Here is a 19,185-nt window from a genome sequence, read left to right as displayed (position 1 = left end):
GTTATTCAAATACTTATCCGCATGTGAATAACGTGTATAGTTCCAAGAACCAAAACGAACCTTGCATTGAACCTTTTATATGTCATTTAATTTTTTAACACATTGGTATTCATAGAGAATTGTTGATCTTTACTTTTCAGAACTTTCCACAATGCCTGCCTGTTCCATTGGCGGTTGCCCTTCGAAGACCCATAATAAATCTGAAGGTACTATAATGCATGTTTTCCCTAAGACAATAGATCAGATAAGAGAATGGGTCCGATATTGCGGATATCCACCGTCTGAGCTTGAAAGTAGAGTCCTAGAAGTCTTTGCGGACAAGAGGGGTGATCGATACCGCATCTGCAGCAGGCACTTTAGCTCAGACATGTACTCCACATCATTGCTAATAAAGAAGAACACACCGCGAGCGAGGCGAAAATTGCTCTCAACCGCTATTCCCACTCTATTCGTCCACATCCCTCCACTGGTGAGTCAAGTTTACGTATTTATCTCTCGGCCTTGCGGTAGTGTGTAGCATTAGCTAACAATAATTTCCCCATTTATGTATCCACTCAATATGAAGGCGGAAGATTCTCCATCCGTGTCGTTATTGCAGTCATCAGCCACTTCAAGCGCCTATCGGGTAATCTTACTTGGCTATTCTGCCACTGACTTGTTTTAGGCATGTAAATCAATAGTTTTAATTTATCGTGTAATTATTTTACCTAATGGTACACCCTTGTACTCGTCCTCTAGTCTTTGTTTTCAGTTATAATTATTGTTATCCAAAATAATGCAAGTACTGTCTTTCAGGGAGATGCTGAGGAGTCCAACGTATTGACGACAACCGTTGATGTCACTCAGATGCTCGAGGTACGTTTCCGGACAGTTCCATCGATGGAGATCATCAGATCTTGCATTCTTGTAGCATGATTGTTACACACAATGTTTCTTTCGTTTTTAGCCATTGATATGTCCTTCTGTCGTCGCCCTCCTATGTGTCTTCTTTTTTCAATATTGTGTTCATTACTAATGAAAGTCCTATGTTTCAGGGAGTCGATGGAGCATTATTCCAAGAAGAAGGGGGAGCATGCAGTTACGGGTCGGCGCAACAGCTTGCAGAAGTGTGCACCGCAGTTACATCGTCCCTTGATGTTCTTATGCATTTCGAGGTATGGATACTGACAGTTCGATCAAGCGAGATCATATGACGTGATTACATCCGCTATACTTCCTTCTTTATTAACGCAAGTACTATGTTTCAGGGAGATGACGGAGCTTCCTCTACAAGAACATCACCCCTAGTAGTTGATGCAGATTTCTGGGTGGTGACACTTCCAACGATCGAGCAAATCGAATCATATTTAGATATCCATTATTTATTTTAGACAACTGATCATTTGTGCAGGTCTATTTTGATGAGCCGTTGACGCCTGCACAAAGTGTATGTTCTTTTTAACAAAATAGAAAACCATACTAATGCAATTACTGCGTTTCAGGGAGTTACTGAAGCATCATCTTCAATAATATCATCAATGGAAGTCTATGAGGAGCCCGAGGTATGGATCTTGACAGTTCCATCTAACTAGATCAACAATGCGTGAATAATTGTCGTTTGAATGTTCTACACAAAGCGTTCATTCGTGTTTTGCTATTGAGATGTACGTGGGTATTGGTCCCCAAGTACATTTTGTGTTTTCAATATTATTATACATACTAATGAAAGTTCTATGTTTCAGGGAGTCGATGGAGCGTCAGTGCGTGATGGATGTGCTTATCATGAAAATATAGTCGTTGCAGCGCAAGAGGAAGTGGAGACATGCACACACGAGTCGGAGCAACAGCGTCCTGATGTTGAAGTTCGAGGCAAGAAAGTTTCAAAGAAAAGAAAGCAAAAGAAGGTTAGTGTCCTGGTCACTATATTATGTTGTTTTTCACTGTTAATAGTTCAATACTGTAAGTTGTGTTTAAACTGAACATCCCTTTTCCAATCTGTCCTCTAGTTGCGAGTGGGTGTACGAACTAGATCTACACAGACAGTGAAGCGAACGAGAGATGTTGCTTGTCAAACCTTTTGGCAGGGACTTGAGACTGGAGATGCATCGTGCCAATGGGAAGAATATGAAGTGATTGACAACGGAGCTATACCACCACCAGCCATTGATAGTGAATGTCCTCCTGGTAGTTCGGATGCAGTCGGAGATCAATTCACAGAATCCACACCCGCAAAAACTAAGACCGCGAGAAAGTTGAAGAAATTGTTTTATTCACCCATCGCCGGAGAAGGAACAGATGTTGCAATGGAAGAGAATGAAGTGGACGACAATGAAACACCATCAATATCACTGAACATAGCGGAAGACGATATCAGAGATTCCACCTTTCATGCGAGTGACATGTCCTCAACGTTACAGGCCGAACCAGCTGGGATGCAGAGTGACAGTATAAGGAAAGAGGCCAAATTCATTGTATTCGATAGTTGTTTGATTGATATTATTCGGATGAAATGTGGGCATTCGGTTGGTGGGGAAGTATGTGGGGAGCCATTGATTAATGTGACTCGTGCAATTCGAGGCACTAACCTTAAAATACATGCCACCTGTACAAAATATCATCCTTTCTCATGGTCTGCACAACCCATGCTGGGGCAACTGCCAGCAGGCAATCTACTTTGTGCAGCGGCTGCACTTTTTAGTGGTTCAAGTTTTAAAAAGTTAGAGTCTTTCTTTCAGTTTGTGGGAATCCATTTCATTGCGAAAACTCAGTTCTACAAATACCAAACCGATTATCTATTTCCAGCCATTAGCGAAGCTTGGAGAATGGAAAAAATGTCTATTGATAGTACATTCGCGGGCAAACGGTTCAGGCTAGCCGGTGATGGACAGTGCGACAGCCCAGGATTTTCAGCCAAGTACTGCACCTACCACTTTCAGGACATGGAAAGTAAGAAAATTGTGAGTTCGGTGGTCGTGCAGGTGTCACAAAGTACATCCTCAGTGGCCATGGAGAAAGTTGGCTTTGTAGCATCATTGCAAGAACTACAATCGCGGGGAATGGTGATCGACCTGATAGCCACGGACAGACACGTTTCAATTGCCAAGACAATGAGAGAAGAGTACAAAAATATAAATCACCAATTTGACGTTTGGCATCTTGCAAAAACAATCAATAAAAAAATGTCGGCTGCAGGTAAAAAAAAAAGATATGCAAGGTATTTCACAGTGGTCCAAGTCAATCAGCAACCATCTTTGGTGGAGCTCAAAAACATGTGGAGGGTCGTTGGAAATTCTACTGGAAAAATGGCGGTCAGTAATGCTACACTGTATCAACGTTCACCACTGGACCACAAACCAACATTTCCACAATTGTGAACGTGGCCATTTGTCCACAGAGGAGGCACGGAAGAAGAAGTGGTTGATTCCTTCATCACCCACTCACAAAGCCATTGAAAAGATTGTATTTGATAAAACTATAACAAGAGATTTGAGGGGACTCACGGAATTCTGCCACACAGGAGATTTGGAGGTGTTCCACAATATGTGCCTAAAGTACAGGCCAAAACGATTGCATTTTGGCATGGAGGGCATGATAAATCGGACTCTTCTAGCGGTCTTGGCACATAACCATAATGTTGGCCGTCAACAAAGTAGGACGACTGGAACTTTAGGGACGCTTCGCTACAATAAGGCCTTCACTAAAAGAAGTAAACAATGGGTGATCAAACCAGTGTTTGAGGATATGCAATATGAGTTTATTGAGAGACTTATTGTTGATGTCCTAGATAGGCACATACATGGAGTTGTGAACGAACCTGTGCAGGGGACAACTGCATTGCCACCCAACATTGCCTCTGTTCCATGTCCACCTAAAGCAGAGCTCATTGAGAAATACACATCACGGTTTAAATGATTGTAATTTGATTGTCTGTTCTCTCGTGTCTCCTCATGTCGCAGGCCCATTGAATATGTGTAGCTATGTATTGTGTAAATAAAAGTGATTGCTCAGTGTACATGCAATGTGTCTCTCCACACTTGCCCCTCCCTTCGCCGTGCAGTTGTGCGAACCACCCGGGTGTCACCTGTGACTTTGCTCTGGAGTCTCCTCATGTCGCAGGCCCATTGAATATGTGTAGCTATGTATTGTGTAAATAAAAGTGATTGCTCAGTGTACATGCAATGTGTCTCTCCACCCTTGCCCCTCCCTTCGCCGTGCAGTTGTGCAAACCACCCGGGTGTCACCTGTGACTTTGCTCTGGAGTCTCCTCATGTCGCAGGCCCATTGAATATGTGTAGCTATGTATTGTGTAAATAAAAGTGATTGCTCAGTGTACATGCAATGTGTCTATCCAACCTTGTTCATTTGCGGATTAAATTAAACCAAACAGTAATATAAATCATTTTTCAAAAAATATAGAATGTCTCCGTATTTATGGTTCTCTGGGGCTGCAAATGCACGCAGACAAAATGCAAAGATGGAGTGTAAATTTCAAGTCCTGTGAGATGGCCTTACACTGAATGTAGCTAACTAGGAATGTGTGCTCGTTCAAAGTGAAGGTCAGCTGCTTTGATTTTTTGCTCGGGTGCCGGAATGGCCCACGACTCAGTATAAGGTTCTATTGTTATTTGACCTTGACAGGCCGGGACCATCCCGAAATACTTCTTTTTGGGGGTGTGGTGCAATAACGTAAGAAACGATAATGAATAACATTTCAGAAACGATAGCCATTTAATGTTCGTTCATTAGAAGAAATAACGTCGGCATAGAAGGAGTGGTATTTCGGGGCTGCCCTACGCACAGACACAATGGAAAATGCAAATATAATGTAAGTAACTCTTTAGATGAGTTTATACCGCAATTTAATTACTATACAGTAGCTTTAAAGACGGGTTAAGTTGTACTTGTTCGTTCTATGTGGCATATTGTTTTGTACCGCGCACTATCTTGAGGAGAACCATCTCCTTTTACGGAAGCACCTCAAAACCTTCCTCTTTGCTTCTGCTTTCTCTCTCCCTCTCCCCTGCTACAACTGGTCCACTGTCTGCAACCTCGGTCCTGGGCCCTTCCACTCTCCACCTGCACTGCCTCCCTGTCAACCCCTGTACTGGGGGACTGTCTCAGTATCCTACAGCCCCCCCTTGACGTATAATACCCAGTTGCACTGTCCTAGCTATGAAATAATTTCCCGACCTAATATATAAAATGAATAATTTTAATAAAGATCTGATGGTGAGACTAATTTCATTTTTTATGTTTTTCAAACAGGTACATCATTCATTATTGTATGTGTCACGAGTACCAGACACCGGCGGATGGCTTTTTTAACCGCCAGTTGCTTCTCCGCGTGAACAACGTTACCACCCTGACCATTTTATGGGACGATCGCCAAGTACAAGTATGCCCTTACGCGGTACTAACGGCTAGATGCAACATACAGACCGTTGTGGTGGCCTAGTGCCTCGTTGTTGGAACAGCCATGCGATTATCAGTGCGACCGAAGAGCTTATTTTATCGTAAACCAACACCCTGTGTACTGCACACGAACATTGCTTGCCTCAAGACGAACTATTTTGGATCGAGAGCAAAGAAAAATGCAAATCGCTGAATATTCTCTAAACATTTGATGTCCAATAAATGTACTTTGCCAAATGTACAATCTTGCCGTTTGCTTTTAAACCACAGTTTCATATTCCGAATTGTGGCGCTGTATTGTGAGATTATCTAAGACCCTGTGTACAGCAAAGGAACATCGCGTGCCTCAAAACGAACTTTTTGGAACGTGAGCAAATAAAAATGAAAATCGCTGAATATTCTCAAAACATTTGATGTCAAATAAATGTACTTTACCAAATTTACAATCTTGCGGTTTGATTTAAAAGTACAGTTTCATATTCCGAATTGTGGCGCGCTGTGTTGTGAGCTAATCTGTGTTGATTTCCGGGTTCTGTGTGGAGTCGCGTAGAAGACGCCTGGGCGCGTTTGCCTACGCAGCACAGTCACGTCACGGATAGAGGCGGGGAATATGAATGTTTTGATAAAGTCTGTTTCAGGGGCGGGGGATTTGATTTAGTGCCGCAAAAGCAGGTGAGCCAGGGCGATGGGGGGAAATTATAGGATTATCAGAAAATGGCGGCTGATTTCGAGTGCGATAATGGACGAAAAGTCGGGTAAGGTCCATAGGAAAGTTTTCTACGATCTACTGAGTTATGCTTAAAAACACATGGCCGAACCGTAGGGACAATAAAAAAAAACTCCCGGAACTATCCTTTAAGCAGGTAGAGACAACACAAAAACTCAGGACATTGTGCAAAGGTTTCTCAGTCAGAGGGTAGAGACAATAAGCATTATCTGGAACAGGGCATGCACATGGAAAGCAAATTCTTGCTGCTAGAGGGCAGGCATAGAATACTATGTGCTCTGAATTAGAAGGGGCAACAAAAGAACAGGACTGTGACGGGCATTGTCAGTGAACCGCACAAGACGGTGCAGATGTTCCTACTTACCCATTTAGGCATCTTTCCTCCATCTGCATCGTGGTGATGATACTGGAGAACATATACGGTGGCAACCACAGAACAGCCCACAATTATCATAGTGCTGGCAAAGTACTGGCCTGGAATCAGAGAAACAATATCAGTTGGAGCCTGGTTGACAGGAGCGGTCTAGTCTGTGTTGGCTATTGCTACTTGGAGAGCATTACAACATCACACACTATTCCCCACTCTGGTGTCACCCGTGGACCTATACTTAGACTCCATGAATGCACTCTTCCCTTAATGATCTCATCTGTCACACCCCCCCTACTCTTCATTATACATTAGAATGCACACTTCTGCATACCTCTTTCACATACTCTTATCGACATGCACTCTCATCTCAAAGATATATTGTGGTCGCTCCCTCTATACAGTTTCCACCCCCTCACAAATGTGCACTTTGCTTTCTCACACCTGTATCCCATGCACTCTATTGTCCCATGCAACAACAGATTGGTGTCCTCTTACTGCAATCCCTCATAAAGCCACAACTGCAATCTGAAATATCTAGGCAAAGGCCATGCATCCGAAACTGTGCATGTTTGGAAAACCTATTACCAAAGAACTGTGTTAAGGCTTTGAATCAGAAACTGGGCATTCTGGGAAATCCAGTGGCAAAGAACCAACTTGAAGACTGGACCGTGAAGCTGTGTACTCTGGGAAATGTAGTGCCCAAGACCCATGAGAAGAATGGAAATGTTTGGGAGATGGCATGTGCAAGAATCACATAAAGACTGAAAACCTGAAATATTTCATCCTCCGACAAGCAGAACAATTTATATTATACTATATCATAATTGGTTATTTATAACGCACTTTATACCCAGAGATTTGTAAGCGCAAACCCGGGGATGAAACATGTGTTGCTCCGCGTCGTCTTGCTTCAAAGACGAGCGCGTTGCCCCTAAGCTATCCTCCCGAGACGTTTAAACATTTAAACTGTGATGATCATACAATATTTAACCCTGAGGCTACTTAATCATCGCATCCAACTTTAAAAAAAAAAGCTTTGCACATCCATGTATGTATGTATAGCTAGATTGTCCCCTGTGACGTCATTGTCAGGTGAATTGGAACCATGTGATGTCAGGTGTTTCAGTTGAGGGCTGGTGAGGGCAACCTAGCGGTGGTACTATTGAACCTGCTAATTGCTACTACATGTGTCCGCGGGCCATCATTTCACTGGCGACGAGGGGCTTTCCTACAAAGTCACCCCATAGCATTTGAACTGATGGTGTGCGGTTTCAGCGCCCCGATGCTGGGACCTAGCATGTCGTTGGTAGCCGACTTAAGACAGGCCTCGGGTCTGGCTCAGCAAGAAGAATCGACGGGAGGTGCAAGAAGAAATGATATCATTGCGATACCACATTGGGTGTTTTGTCGAACCGTTTCCAGACCAGCAAACTCATAATGAGCCCCATTGTCTCCTGGCAAGAGCCTAGCATGCACAGCCCTTCAGTGCCAATGCAGTTCAATAAGGCCACCACTTTCTGATCATCCGAGTAGTTGGTGTCGCACGCAGCACTCAATGCCTTCAAGGTGGGCACCACCTTGAAGGCATTGATCCACAAACCTGAGGGTATGGGGGTTCGCCTGAATTGGACAAGAAACATGGGAAATGGGCGTTGTGGGATTACAAGTTCTGAAAGGTTTCAATGACAAAATGTGTGTATAATGCCACAAAAGTCAATATCAAGGGCGGTCTGGCAGCTCTGCTAATGAATGATGCATAGTTTCATCAACACACATAGATGGCTTGTTTTTAGATGCAAATATGTGATGCTCGAGGAAGAATTACCACGAAAAGGGAAGGGGGCATATCACCCAAATAGCTAAAAAGAGAAGCATCTATAATCTGTCGTTCTGAAATTGTCTCTGCCGTGAGGAACAGAAGCAACTGGTTACTACTACCTGTCAGTGTATTGGGAGGATTTGAACCTCAGCTTGTTATATTTGAGAGGTTATATAACAATTGGTGTTCAGAGAGAGGAAAAGGGGGGACAGAGAAGGTTCTATCTGGCCCTGTCTCTCTAATCCACTATCCCTGGGCTAAAAGTGGATAGAATAAGGAGGTTTCAAAAATTACTTCTATTTGTAATGTCACAATAGTCTATATGTTGTTTATACATTAAGACTACAGATACTAGCTACTTGGTCTCTTGTTGCTTTAGTGGTGTTCAGGGCATCGACAGGTGTGGCCCTAATCAGGGCTAATGTGTGTCATGTAACCAAGGGCTAAAGGCAGGAAAACTAAAAGCAAGGCAGATCACCACCGGTATTCCGGCAATGGCTACTTTATTGTCCTATATTGGGGGTGAGTGTGCCGTAGTTGAAAGGAAATCCCCTCTCAGTGGAGTGATTAAAAGAGAATTGTTGTGAAGACTCAGCAACTAAGATTAGTTCCGTTGATTCAGGGATCTCCCTGGTGCTGAAAAACGAGGAATGCAGAGGGAAACTGTCCACTGTCTCACTGTGTTTTGTGAACCGGTTTCAGTGAGCTGATTTATTTATGCCACCTTCTTCAGGACGGTCTTCTTAGTAGGTTACGATTGTCCTCTGCATACATTAAACACCCATATTACTTAAGCTCTAGAAATGTTTCCAACATCTAATTACATGGAAAGATCTCACCTTGGTACTGGATAGGTAGAGGCATATTCAGACTGACCATGTCAGATCTGTGACTCAAATGTTTGGAGTCATGTTGGTGAACTACAGGAAGTATATTTGCATCTGTATCACCCGTGAGCAGAGGAACATATGACTGGCTCGCAACCATCTACGCGATCGAATTCAGGAAGTAACACTCCAACTGATCCCAAACACACACTCACGTAGCACCTCAGGCAAGACAGGGGTCTGACTGTTAAGTTGGTGAATGTCAGATCAAAGTGCAGAGTGTCACATAGTTCTGACGCACAAGTGACTGCTGGGGCATTAAGCCTTTGGAAAGGCTGGCCGGCTTCTGCTCCCTCGTCCAAAGAACAGCTCAGGCCCTTCTTGGGTATGACCGAATATTAGATGAAGTTCACCCCCGAATATACAGAGAAAACTGTGTGTAGGAGGAAGTTGCTCAAGAAGCACATACCTTTCATATGGTCACAGCAGTGTCACACCGTTTGAGGTGATCAAGCGTGACATGGATGGTGCACCGTCCTTGTTTATCTTTTTTGGTATTATTAGGTTAATGGGCATTTGTATAGCGCCTTTTGCCATTGGTATGATTCCAAAGCACTGTAGGTTGAATGCCCTCTGGGACCGTAGTCCAGGTCAGTGGAGAGAGTAGTGTAGTAAAGTGCATGCGTGCACTAGATATGTGTGCAGCCACAGCGGATTAAGTGGTGTGTGGCTACATTCTAGTGCTACAAGCGGTGCACCAGTTGTGTGAGATCAGTAGAATGTGTGCCGCAAGGCCAGTGGGACGTGAGTAGATGCATTCTGGTGGCAGTGGAGATTGAAAGGGATTATGTGTGCAGCTACCCCCAATTATCATGGGGTATAGCTGTGCTCTAAAGACCGTTGAGGTGTTCATGGGGATGTATAAGTATGTGTGCAGATAGGCCAAATTAATCGAGGGGTATAGCTGCATTCTATTGTTTGTTTTGCAGAGGGAAGAGTTTGCATATTGTTGTGTTAGAGTGTTTGTGTGGATTTGATGCAGACCCTGTTTTTGATGAGTTTCCAGTGCCTGTACAGGGGATGATATCTCCCTTAGGGTTCAGCTATCAGGCTAGGTCGTCCCTGTGTCTTGTTGAGTCTGTAATTTCTTATTAGCATTGTCTTTTGGATGATGACAGCCCAATCTGGCCTGAATCATGTTTCATTATAGGTGCTGCAGAGGCCCTCGTCGGACGTTCGGCTGGATACATTCCCAGATAGGTAGGGTTAGCAAAGATATAAGTACTAGTAGGCCCTTGGTATGAAGTTTCATTCAAAGATTTTCAGAAGAGTAAGCTCTCAGAGAATGGGCATCTCCTGGCCTGTTAGCGTAGTGCATATCTGGGTCAAGTAATGATCAAGCTCAGCCATCACATTGGTACATAAGCGCTATTAGTGCTTGGGTCACGAGTCTAGCACAGTCGGTCCAGATAAATGGAGGACAAAATCTCTTGGCATCATAGCATAGTGTATACCTGTTGAAGGAAGGCAATAAATCAGCTCCGTCATGGCAAAGGTATATAAGTGCTGCTACGATTTCAAGATGGGTAAGATTAGCAAGGACGGGCATCATTGATAGTGTAGTGCATATCAGGAGGGGGTGAGGATCAAGGTCAGTCATGGCGTAGGTACATAAGTGCTATTAGTGGTTGGGTTATGAGTCTAGCACAGGCAATCCAGATAACTGAAGATGGAAATCTCATGGCCTCAGAGCGTAGTGTATGACTTGTGCAGGGAGGCAATGATTCAACTCGGTCATGGCATAGGTACATAAGTGCTACTACGATTCGGGATTCACGTCTAGGGCACTGGCTTCAGATAGCTGGCAGTAGTTATCTCCTGGCCTGAGAGCCCATTGAAGGCCCATATTGAAGGGTTACCAAGCCATTCTTGGATGTGATTCTAAGTCGGTTGTCAGGGCGGTCCTTGAGTGTTTAGGGAAAGAGCCAGGTTTTGAGTGCCTTCTGGAAAGCCATGTAATCTTGGCTGTGTCTAATGCATGGACGCAGTGAGTTCCACAAAGTTGGCACCAAGGTTGAGTAGATGGACCCTCCAATTCGGACCAAATTGGAGGCAGGGATCACTAGGAGGGGTGCGGGGGGTGCTTGACCTTATGGTGCGAGTTGGGTGGTAAGGTGTTTTTTCTTCTTATAGGTATTTGTGGCCTGCTTTGTGCACGGCTCTGTGAATAATACACAGGATTTTTAAGGTGGCTCTATGTCCAATTGGGAGCCAGTGTAGGGTGTGGAGAGTGGATGAGATGTGGTCTGTTTGTTCCAATGAGAGTAGCACTCTGGCAGCTGAGTTTTGGAATCTTTGGGGTTTGTTTAGTTGGTTGGCCGGTGCACCCATGTAGAGGGAGTTTGCATAATCAAGCCTGGACATGACAATGGACATCATTGCAGCCAGTCTATTGAGGTAGGTGAGGTAAGGGAAGATGCGTTTCAGAAGCCTATGGTGGAAATGACAGCATTTGGATGCATTGTTGATGTGGTGAGACAGAGTTAGGCCCGGGTCCATTGTGCAGTCGAGGTTTTTGACGGTGGTGGTGGTCGGTGGAGGGGAGGGCACCGAGTGAGGCTGGCCCAGGAGTCGTTGGGGAATAGAGCAGTTTTGCTGCATACCATGATCTTTGTTTTTTCGGTGTTTAGAAGGAGATGGTTAGTCGTCATCCAGCGGTCAATGTCAGTGTCGGAGACTGATTTAGGAATTCTTAAGATGATTTGTGTGTCATCGCATAGTTATAGCATATAGTTATAGCATGTGAGGTTGTGTGAGCAGATGATCCTGGGCTGAGGGGATCATGTAAAGGTTGAAGAGAAGGGGTGAGAGGCAGGCTCCTTGGGGTACTTCACTGTTCACTGGGCATGCAATGGATTGGAAAGGGGGGAGAAGAGTGACTTGCTGTCTGTTAGTGAGGAATGAGCCGATCCAGGTGAGCACTGAATCTCGTAGGGAGTGCAGTCTGTCAAGGAGGATCATGTGGTTAATGGTGTGAAATGTTGCTGAGAGGGCAAGGAGAACAAGTGCTGACCATCCTTCTGAGTCTGCAGTGACTTTGAGGTCATCCCAGATAGAGATTAGTGTGGTTTCTGTTCTGTGGCATGGATGGATTCCTGATTGCGCAAAGTCTAGGAGATTGTTAGATTCCCCAAAACATTGAGCTGTGAGTACGCAGTGCAGTCGACGAGCTTTGCCAAGAATTAGGTGTTGGAAATGGGCCTGTAATTAATTGGTAGGGATTCTTTTTTGAGAAGTCGCTTTACTTGTGCGGTTTTGAAGTATTCTGGGAAGTTGCAGAGTGTCATGAGGGAGTCATTAAGAATGGACCTCGCCAGTTCTCCTTCACAAGTGGCGGTGAAGATTTCTTTGAGGAGAGAGGGCGTGTTAGGAAAGATCTCTCCCCACAGCAGCAACCCTTCCTCCACCTCCATGGACCCCCAAACCTTCCGCTTCCACTCCTGTATCCGACCAGCTCCTTCTGCAGCGCAGTTAAGCCCCCCTAGCCCTACCACACTGGCTCCCTGCTCATCTACCATGGGGAAACCGACATCCCCAGGCTGTCAGCTCTGAGAAACACTGCCACTCCCAGTCCTGTCACCCTGCCACCACCCTCGGCTACCTTTATGTGAGATTTAAGACAGTGCTAACCATGGATGCCAGCGACATAGGGGTGGGTGCAAATCTTGGCTCAGTGGGATTGTACGTCCTATGCAAGAGTCTTGCTGTGCAGATGCAATCCAGCTGTCCCGTGTTCATACTGGATGAAGTTCAGGGCAAGATGGCTCTTGATATAATGGACCTGTTTGATGCTCTGCGTGACAGGATGAGCTTCTTGCTTGTCATGGTGGACTGTAGGTCACAGGGGATGAAATTGCCTCCTGTCCAGTTGGTCTCAACGGGTAGGGTTATTGAGTTTATGCGGCCGGTCTTTAACAAGGAAGGGGGTTCTGAGCAGTGTATTAGTGGGCAATGGGGTGCTCACAAAGGTTTTTTGAACTAGTGGGGTATAGAACATCATAGCACTGGAAAACCACCACATGCACCCTGCAACGGTTGGGGAATTACTCTTGTTTGGAAGTTGTGAAAGTAGACAACTCTCGAAGAGAATTAGAGAACATCTGTTCTTAGGGGTCTACTAGGATGTTCTGAGGAAGGGTTCAGGAGCGCAATGAGTCACCTCATGGCCCTCCCCGATGAGCCACATATGGGCCACCCAGGTACGGGACGAGAAACCTGAGCCAGAAAGGTACCAGAAATGGTTTGAGGTGGGACTCACTACTCTATAGAGCCTTGCTAGAGACCTCAATGAATGCAGTGGTGGGTCTTAGGAAGAGATGGGAACGGGATTTAGGTCTGGAATTGAACAAAAACATTTGGCAGCTAATGTGTAGGAGGGCCTTTAAAACATCAATATCTTGCCAATACAAACTCCATGGCCTGAAGCTACTGCACAGGTGGCAATATGACCCAAGTGGCAATATGACCCAATGCGGTTATCTAAGATGTTCCCTGCTATGAATCCCCAATGCTGGAACGGTTGCGGGGTTAGAGACGATTATTGCCATATGTGGTCGAGTTGTCCAAAGGTCCAGATGTACTGGGCAGAGGTCCTGGGGTGGATTAAAGACGCGGGAAGAGGGCACTGGGGGCGGGCACCAATGTTAATACTTTTTGGACTAGACAAACAAGATGAACAATGGCACACCCTGCCCTCCATGGTCCACTTTCTCCTGCTGGCAGCGAGAGCATGCTACGCAAGATATTGGAAGTGAAAGGACTTTCCAAGTGTAAAGGAATGGTCGGACACGGCGAAGGACATTTACCTCATGGAAAAGATCACAATAGCAATCCATGCAGGAAGCGCGGACCTTGAAGGGGAATGGCTGAAATTCTGTAGAAGCTTTGGAGGGGGATAAGATGACACACACGTGTTCATGTTCATGATAGTCCGGCCCGGCCCCGGTAGAGACAGAAGTTGCTCATGAGCATAATCAGAGTTCCTGAAGACATACGCTTGACCACTAACCGTTAGAGTTGCCTGTTTTTCCGTACCCGGAAATTCATGTTTAAGGTGTGAAGGTTTCCGGATAACTGACAGGCGTACTGGGGAGGGGAAAAGCAAGAATAAACGGAAGTTCCTGAGTTGGAACCATTCATAAAGGGCATATGCCTTCCAGTTAATTTGTAATCTTTCAATGTTCTCTTGAAAATAATAAACCTCAATTTACAAAAAAAGTGGTGGTAACTCCCCATTTTTTGAGTCCATACGACTCCATGGGGATTTTTGGCAGATTTACCGCCGGTAGCATTACCGAATGGTACATCCACTGATTTTTGGACGTAAAGTAAAGGATTTGCCTCCAGCACCAGCTGGAAGTGGATCGGCCACCTTTCTTTCAAAAATCGGCAGAGTTACCGCACAGTAATTCTGCCAGCCATCAATCCGCTAAAAATTATAATATGGCGGTGCTGGGAAATCAGCAATAACGGAATTATCACCAATTTTTCACACACTGCCAATGGCCCTCATGAGTTTGGTGGTAGTTCCCATTTTGTGGAGTCCGTAGTACTCCATGGGGATCCCAGTGAAATTACCACCATTGGTATTTCCACTGGTGGTAATTCCACCAATGTTATCAATTTTTCCTTGTTAAGGTGGAGGATTTGAGCTCCAGCATGATGCTGGAGGCAAATCTTCCACTTCAAGGCCAAACTCAGAATGTGGTGGAGTGGTGGCAATTCCGTTACCACCACTTTTTTGCCATGGCACCAAACTTGGATGAGGCTCATTGACGTTCTCAATCCTGACTGAAATATTATCTCCACTGCTGCACCTTCCTACTTCTACGGCACCATTGTCAATAGTCTTTTCTTCCTCTTCATTGTCTGCTCCACCGACAACAGTGTAGTAAGGACTGTTACTTTTAAACTTGCGGAGGATTCTGAGGCCGGTCTGGGTCAGTGGATCCTTCACGTTCGTAGCTACTGCAGGAGTGGATTTATCTCTGACTGCATCCTTTTCCTTAACCTTTTTATCACCCCCTAGAACTGCAATCCTTTTTTGGGTCTTTGTTGGCCTTCACGCCTCTGGGCTGAAGCAGACATACAAGTAGTCGCCTCTCTTTGTCCTGCCTTCTCCTCGTAGGAACACCTCGGCACAGCTCCCAGGCTTCACCCTCATGGGGGTGCATATAGTACATGGAGAATTCATTCAGGTCCTTCCTGGCCCATTTTAAGCCTAAGAAGTATGTGACAGGTCTTACAAAAAATAGGCATGCTCTCTGCTGAAAGGTGCAGGACTCGAGCAGCTGCCAGAAGGAAGCCCACAGAGCTCTAGCTGAGCTGAGACTGGCAAGGAAATGAAACCCTGGTTCCAAATCAATCTCCCACACACAGCCAAAGATAGCTAAGCAGGAGCCAAGTGCAGGGGTGAAAAGAATGCAGAAAATCAGAAACAGGAGAGTCGCAGTGGCCTGGATGTGTATGCTTTCTTAAAAGGCTGGGGCTGTTTTAGGCAGACTATGTTTAATCAATACGGAAAAGTTGGCTTTCCAATGTTATTTATCAGTTTTTAAAAAAGGGTTCCCAATCTGGAAACAGTAAATATTCAAAGGTATTGTAATCCATAAAAGACCCAATAAGGGATATGAGTTCTTGGAATAATTAATATAATACCTGGACAGCTTTTTTTGTATTGCCACTGTAATATGTTCTTTTGTTCTCAACAGAATATTTTAGACCCTCGGGGTGCATTCACCTTGTTCACTGAGCAATGCATTCCTTACATACCAACCCTTCAACTGAAGTACTTTAAACAGTTAATAAAAAAGAAGGAATACAGCCGACAGAATTATTTCTAGTTAGTCGCATGGCAGGAAAAGGCACGGGAAAAATGAAATCGGAACCTAAGATACGCGTATAGTTTAAACAAGGGCTTTATAGACATGACTTTATAATAAATGTTAGAAGTTGTTGTACTGTGTTATGTCACTTCGTTTGATGGGCTTTCCGCAGAACATATTCTGGCTAAAATACGGTTCTCAAATGCAGCTGTCGGTTTTGAACATTTTTCAGTGAGGAGTCTCCCTTCGCACTGCGGAACCCCACTGCGACATGTTTCAGAGATTTGAACACGTTCTACAATACGACTTTTCAAAACGTATATCTTTTACATATAGGATTGGACGGAACAAATATGGCTGCGGCCGGGGCCCCACAAATTCTATTGATGGCTTTGGTTGCAAATAGTTCAAGCCTCGTTCTTTCAACTTAGACCGGAAGGTCAGTCTCCCAAAATGGTAGTAGGGCCATGGAAAAGTGCACAACAAAATCACATATTTGGGCTCTCAAAAAGATCACAAGTAAGGGACAAGGTGTTTGATTTTTCTGGTGATTCTTGACATCCTTGTATTACAGAAGGTATGGCTTTTTGTGAAGTGTTGTGTAGAGGGGATATCAATTCTTTTGCAGCAGGCAATTAAGAGGGGTAATGACAAGACAAAGGGTGGGCTTATTATTAGTGTCAACAATAAAGATAATCTATTGTTTTGAATTCAAAGTTGGTAAAGAAACAGTCTTGTGGCCACTTTGGCCTGGTCAAGGAAAAAGAAAGGGTAGCAATGTTTATTGTTAACATCTATAGCACCCATGACCATTTTGAAACGAATTATTTGACAGAATTGGTAACACAAGTCTCAGTCAAGCAGTATCAGGAGGGTAATACTCGAATGTTATATGTGGTGGCCAGTAGGTAGGATAGGAGTAATCTTCATCAACATTTTGAATGTGGAAAATGGGAAGATGGCAACCTAAAACAAACAGTATTAAATAAAACTTGTATATCACGGAGTGAGACATTTAGTAGTAGGGGCTTGGGGATGGCTTATCAAAAGGACCAGTGAGGATACACTTTGGGAATTAACTAGGGAAGGGTCTGGTACAAAAATGACTCTCGAATATCTATTTACCTTTCTAGAGTATCCACCTTTTAATAAAATCAAAGTGAATAAATAGAAACACATGGTCCAGAAGGAACATTAAGATAGGAAATAAACAAATAAACTGTGGTTTGGAAGAAAGTCATGAATTCATTAATCTATAGTTCTGCCTAGACCCTTTTCTGGGGATTGATGATGGGTGAAAGAATACTTTGCTTCACATCTAGGTCTATTTGACCGTACAATATTGAAATGGCAGAGCAATAAACACAAATTGAAGTCTAAAACAAGAGAAATAAAATGATGTTTAATAATAAGCCCTTTGAAAAGAGAACTACATGTACAAATGTTAAGGCAACAGTTGAACATCTTTTAAGGAATAAGAAGTATCACAGATGCCTTGATAAAGGGAGAGCAATCATGGAAACTAAACAGAAAACTCAAACCAATAGATTTTGGCGTCATTTGAATGATAAGAAGTGTGACATTACTTAAGTAATCCCCAAAGTGGCCTGGTTAGAGTGTCTGAAACAGACCTTCTCTAGTTCTACTGGAGAAACACTCATAAGAGCAACTTCTTTGCCGAACTTTGACAGATGTTTTAAGGTGGATGTGATTGAGGACGAAATTAAAGGACTACAATCAATGAATGTTCTGAAGGAGAGAGCACTGAGACAATGATATGATATGATATGATATATGATATGATATGGCATTTGTAACGCACCTATACACAAGTGTTGCAAGGCGCGACGAGGCAGGGGGGGACAAGGGGAGACAGACAACGATCCTACTAGGCCAGGTGTCATTCAGATCGCGCAAGTGCAAGGGTAGGGGGACTGGGAAAAGGGGAAGGGGAGTGGGGAAAGTGCAGTACATGGTTAGTAGAATACAAGATAAATAATAGGGCCAGCTGGTGGCAAGTGCAAGGAGAGTGCAGTATATGGTTAGTAGAATACAAGATAAATAATAGGGCCAGCTGGTGGCAAATGCAAGGTAAGTGCCGGCAGAAGGGGCTGTAGGATACAGAGACAGGCAGTGCAGGGAAGAGTGGCTGGGCCAAGGACCAAGATCGGTGAGTGGCCCAGTTGCAGGGGAGAGAGGGAGAGAAAGCGGAGGCAAAGAGGAAGGTTTTGAGGTGCTTCCAGAACCAGAGATGGTTCTCTTCAAGTTTCAGGGAGGCAGGAAGGCTGTTCCAGAGGGAGGCCCCTGCTGCAGAGAGAGATCTACCCCCAGCTCGTTGCTTGGAGAATCGGCTGACCCTGAGGTAGTTGGAGGTGGATGAGCGAAGAGCTCGAGAAGGAAGACATTTAGGAAGAGAGAGTTGAAGGTATTTTGGCCCAAGGCCCCAGAAGGCCGTGTGGACAATGCAGAGGGTTTTGAACTTAATCCTCGCAGCCACTGGGAGCCAGTGTAGCGATTTCAGTCCTGGAGAGATACGGTCCCTGGGCTTGAGGCCAAGGAAAAGTCTCGCAGTCCTGTTCTGGATGAGTTGCAAAGGGCGGAGAGTAGAGGCAGGAAGATTTAGATAGAGGCTGTTACAGTAGTCACGCTTCAAGAGAACCAGGGCTCTGGAGACAGTGAGCTTCTGGGGGAAGGAGAGGAAAGGAAGGATACCTCTGAGGAGGTGTAACTGGTAGTGTGACTTCTTAGAGACGTCAGATATGTGAGGAGAGAAAGAGTGTGGAGTCAAAGATGACCCCAAGGTTTTTTGCCTTGCAGGTAGGAGCAGGAAGAGGGCCAAGGGAGGCCGACCAGAGAGCTGCAGGGAAGGAGGGAGTGGGTGTGCCGATAAGTAGAATCTCAGTCTTACTGGCAGTAAGGCAGAGGTCGTTGGTGGCACACCATTCCTGGATAGCAGAAAGACAGTCAGAGATGAGGGAAGGGGAAGAGGAGGCCGAGGGTAGCCTGAAAATGAGCAGGGTATCATCCGCATAGCACTGAAAGTTGGGACAGAGAGCGGCGATGCGGTGAGCAAGAAGTGCCAGGTACTGGTTGAACAGCCAGGGGGAGAGGTTAGATCCCTGGGGGACACCACAGGTAGAGAAAAAGATGTCAGAGAGGAAGGAACC

At 44.8% G+C, this 19,185-nt stretch overlaps 1 protein-coding gene across 2 annotated transcripts in view; it reads right to left on the bottom strand.

Moving 5' to 3' along the window:
* The window catches only part of LOC138580207 (neuronal acetylcholine receptor subunit alpha-7-like), a 233,929-nt gene that overhangs the window by 13,516 nt on the left and 201,228 nt on the right, over positions 1-19,185 (bottom strand). For both annotated transcript variants that reach the window (XM_069650564.1, XM_069650570.1), the window contains one exon: positions 6,483-6,592. In XM_069650564.1, the coding sequence (XP_069506665.1) occupies positions 6,483-6,592 (110 nt within the window). The remainder of the gene's footprint in view (positions 1-6,482; positions 6,593-19,185) is intronic.

The sequence above is a fragment of the Ambystoma mexicanum genome, chromosome 1p (genome assembly GCF_040938575.1).
Source record: "Ambystoma mexicanum isolate Mex_15411 chromosome 1p, UKY_AmexF1_1, whole genome shotgun sequence".
In the NCBI taxonomy this organism is placed as follows: domain Eukaryota; kingdom Metazoa; phylum Chordata; class Amphibia; order Caudata; family Ambystomatidae; genus Ambystoma; species Ambystoma mexicanum.
The sequence above is the reverse complement of the archived record's forward strand: the minus strand, read 5'-3'. Positions and strand labels throughout refer to the sequence as shown.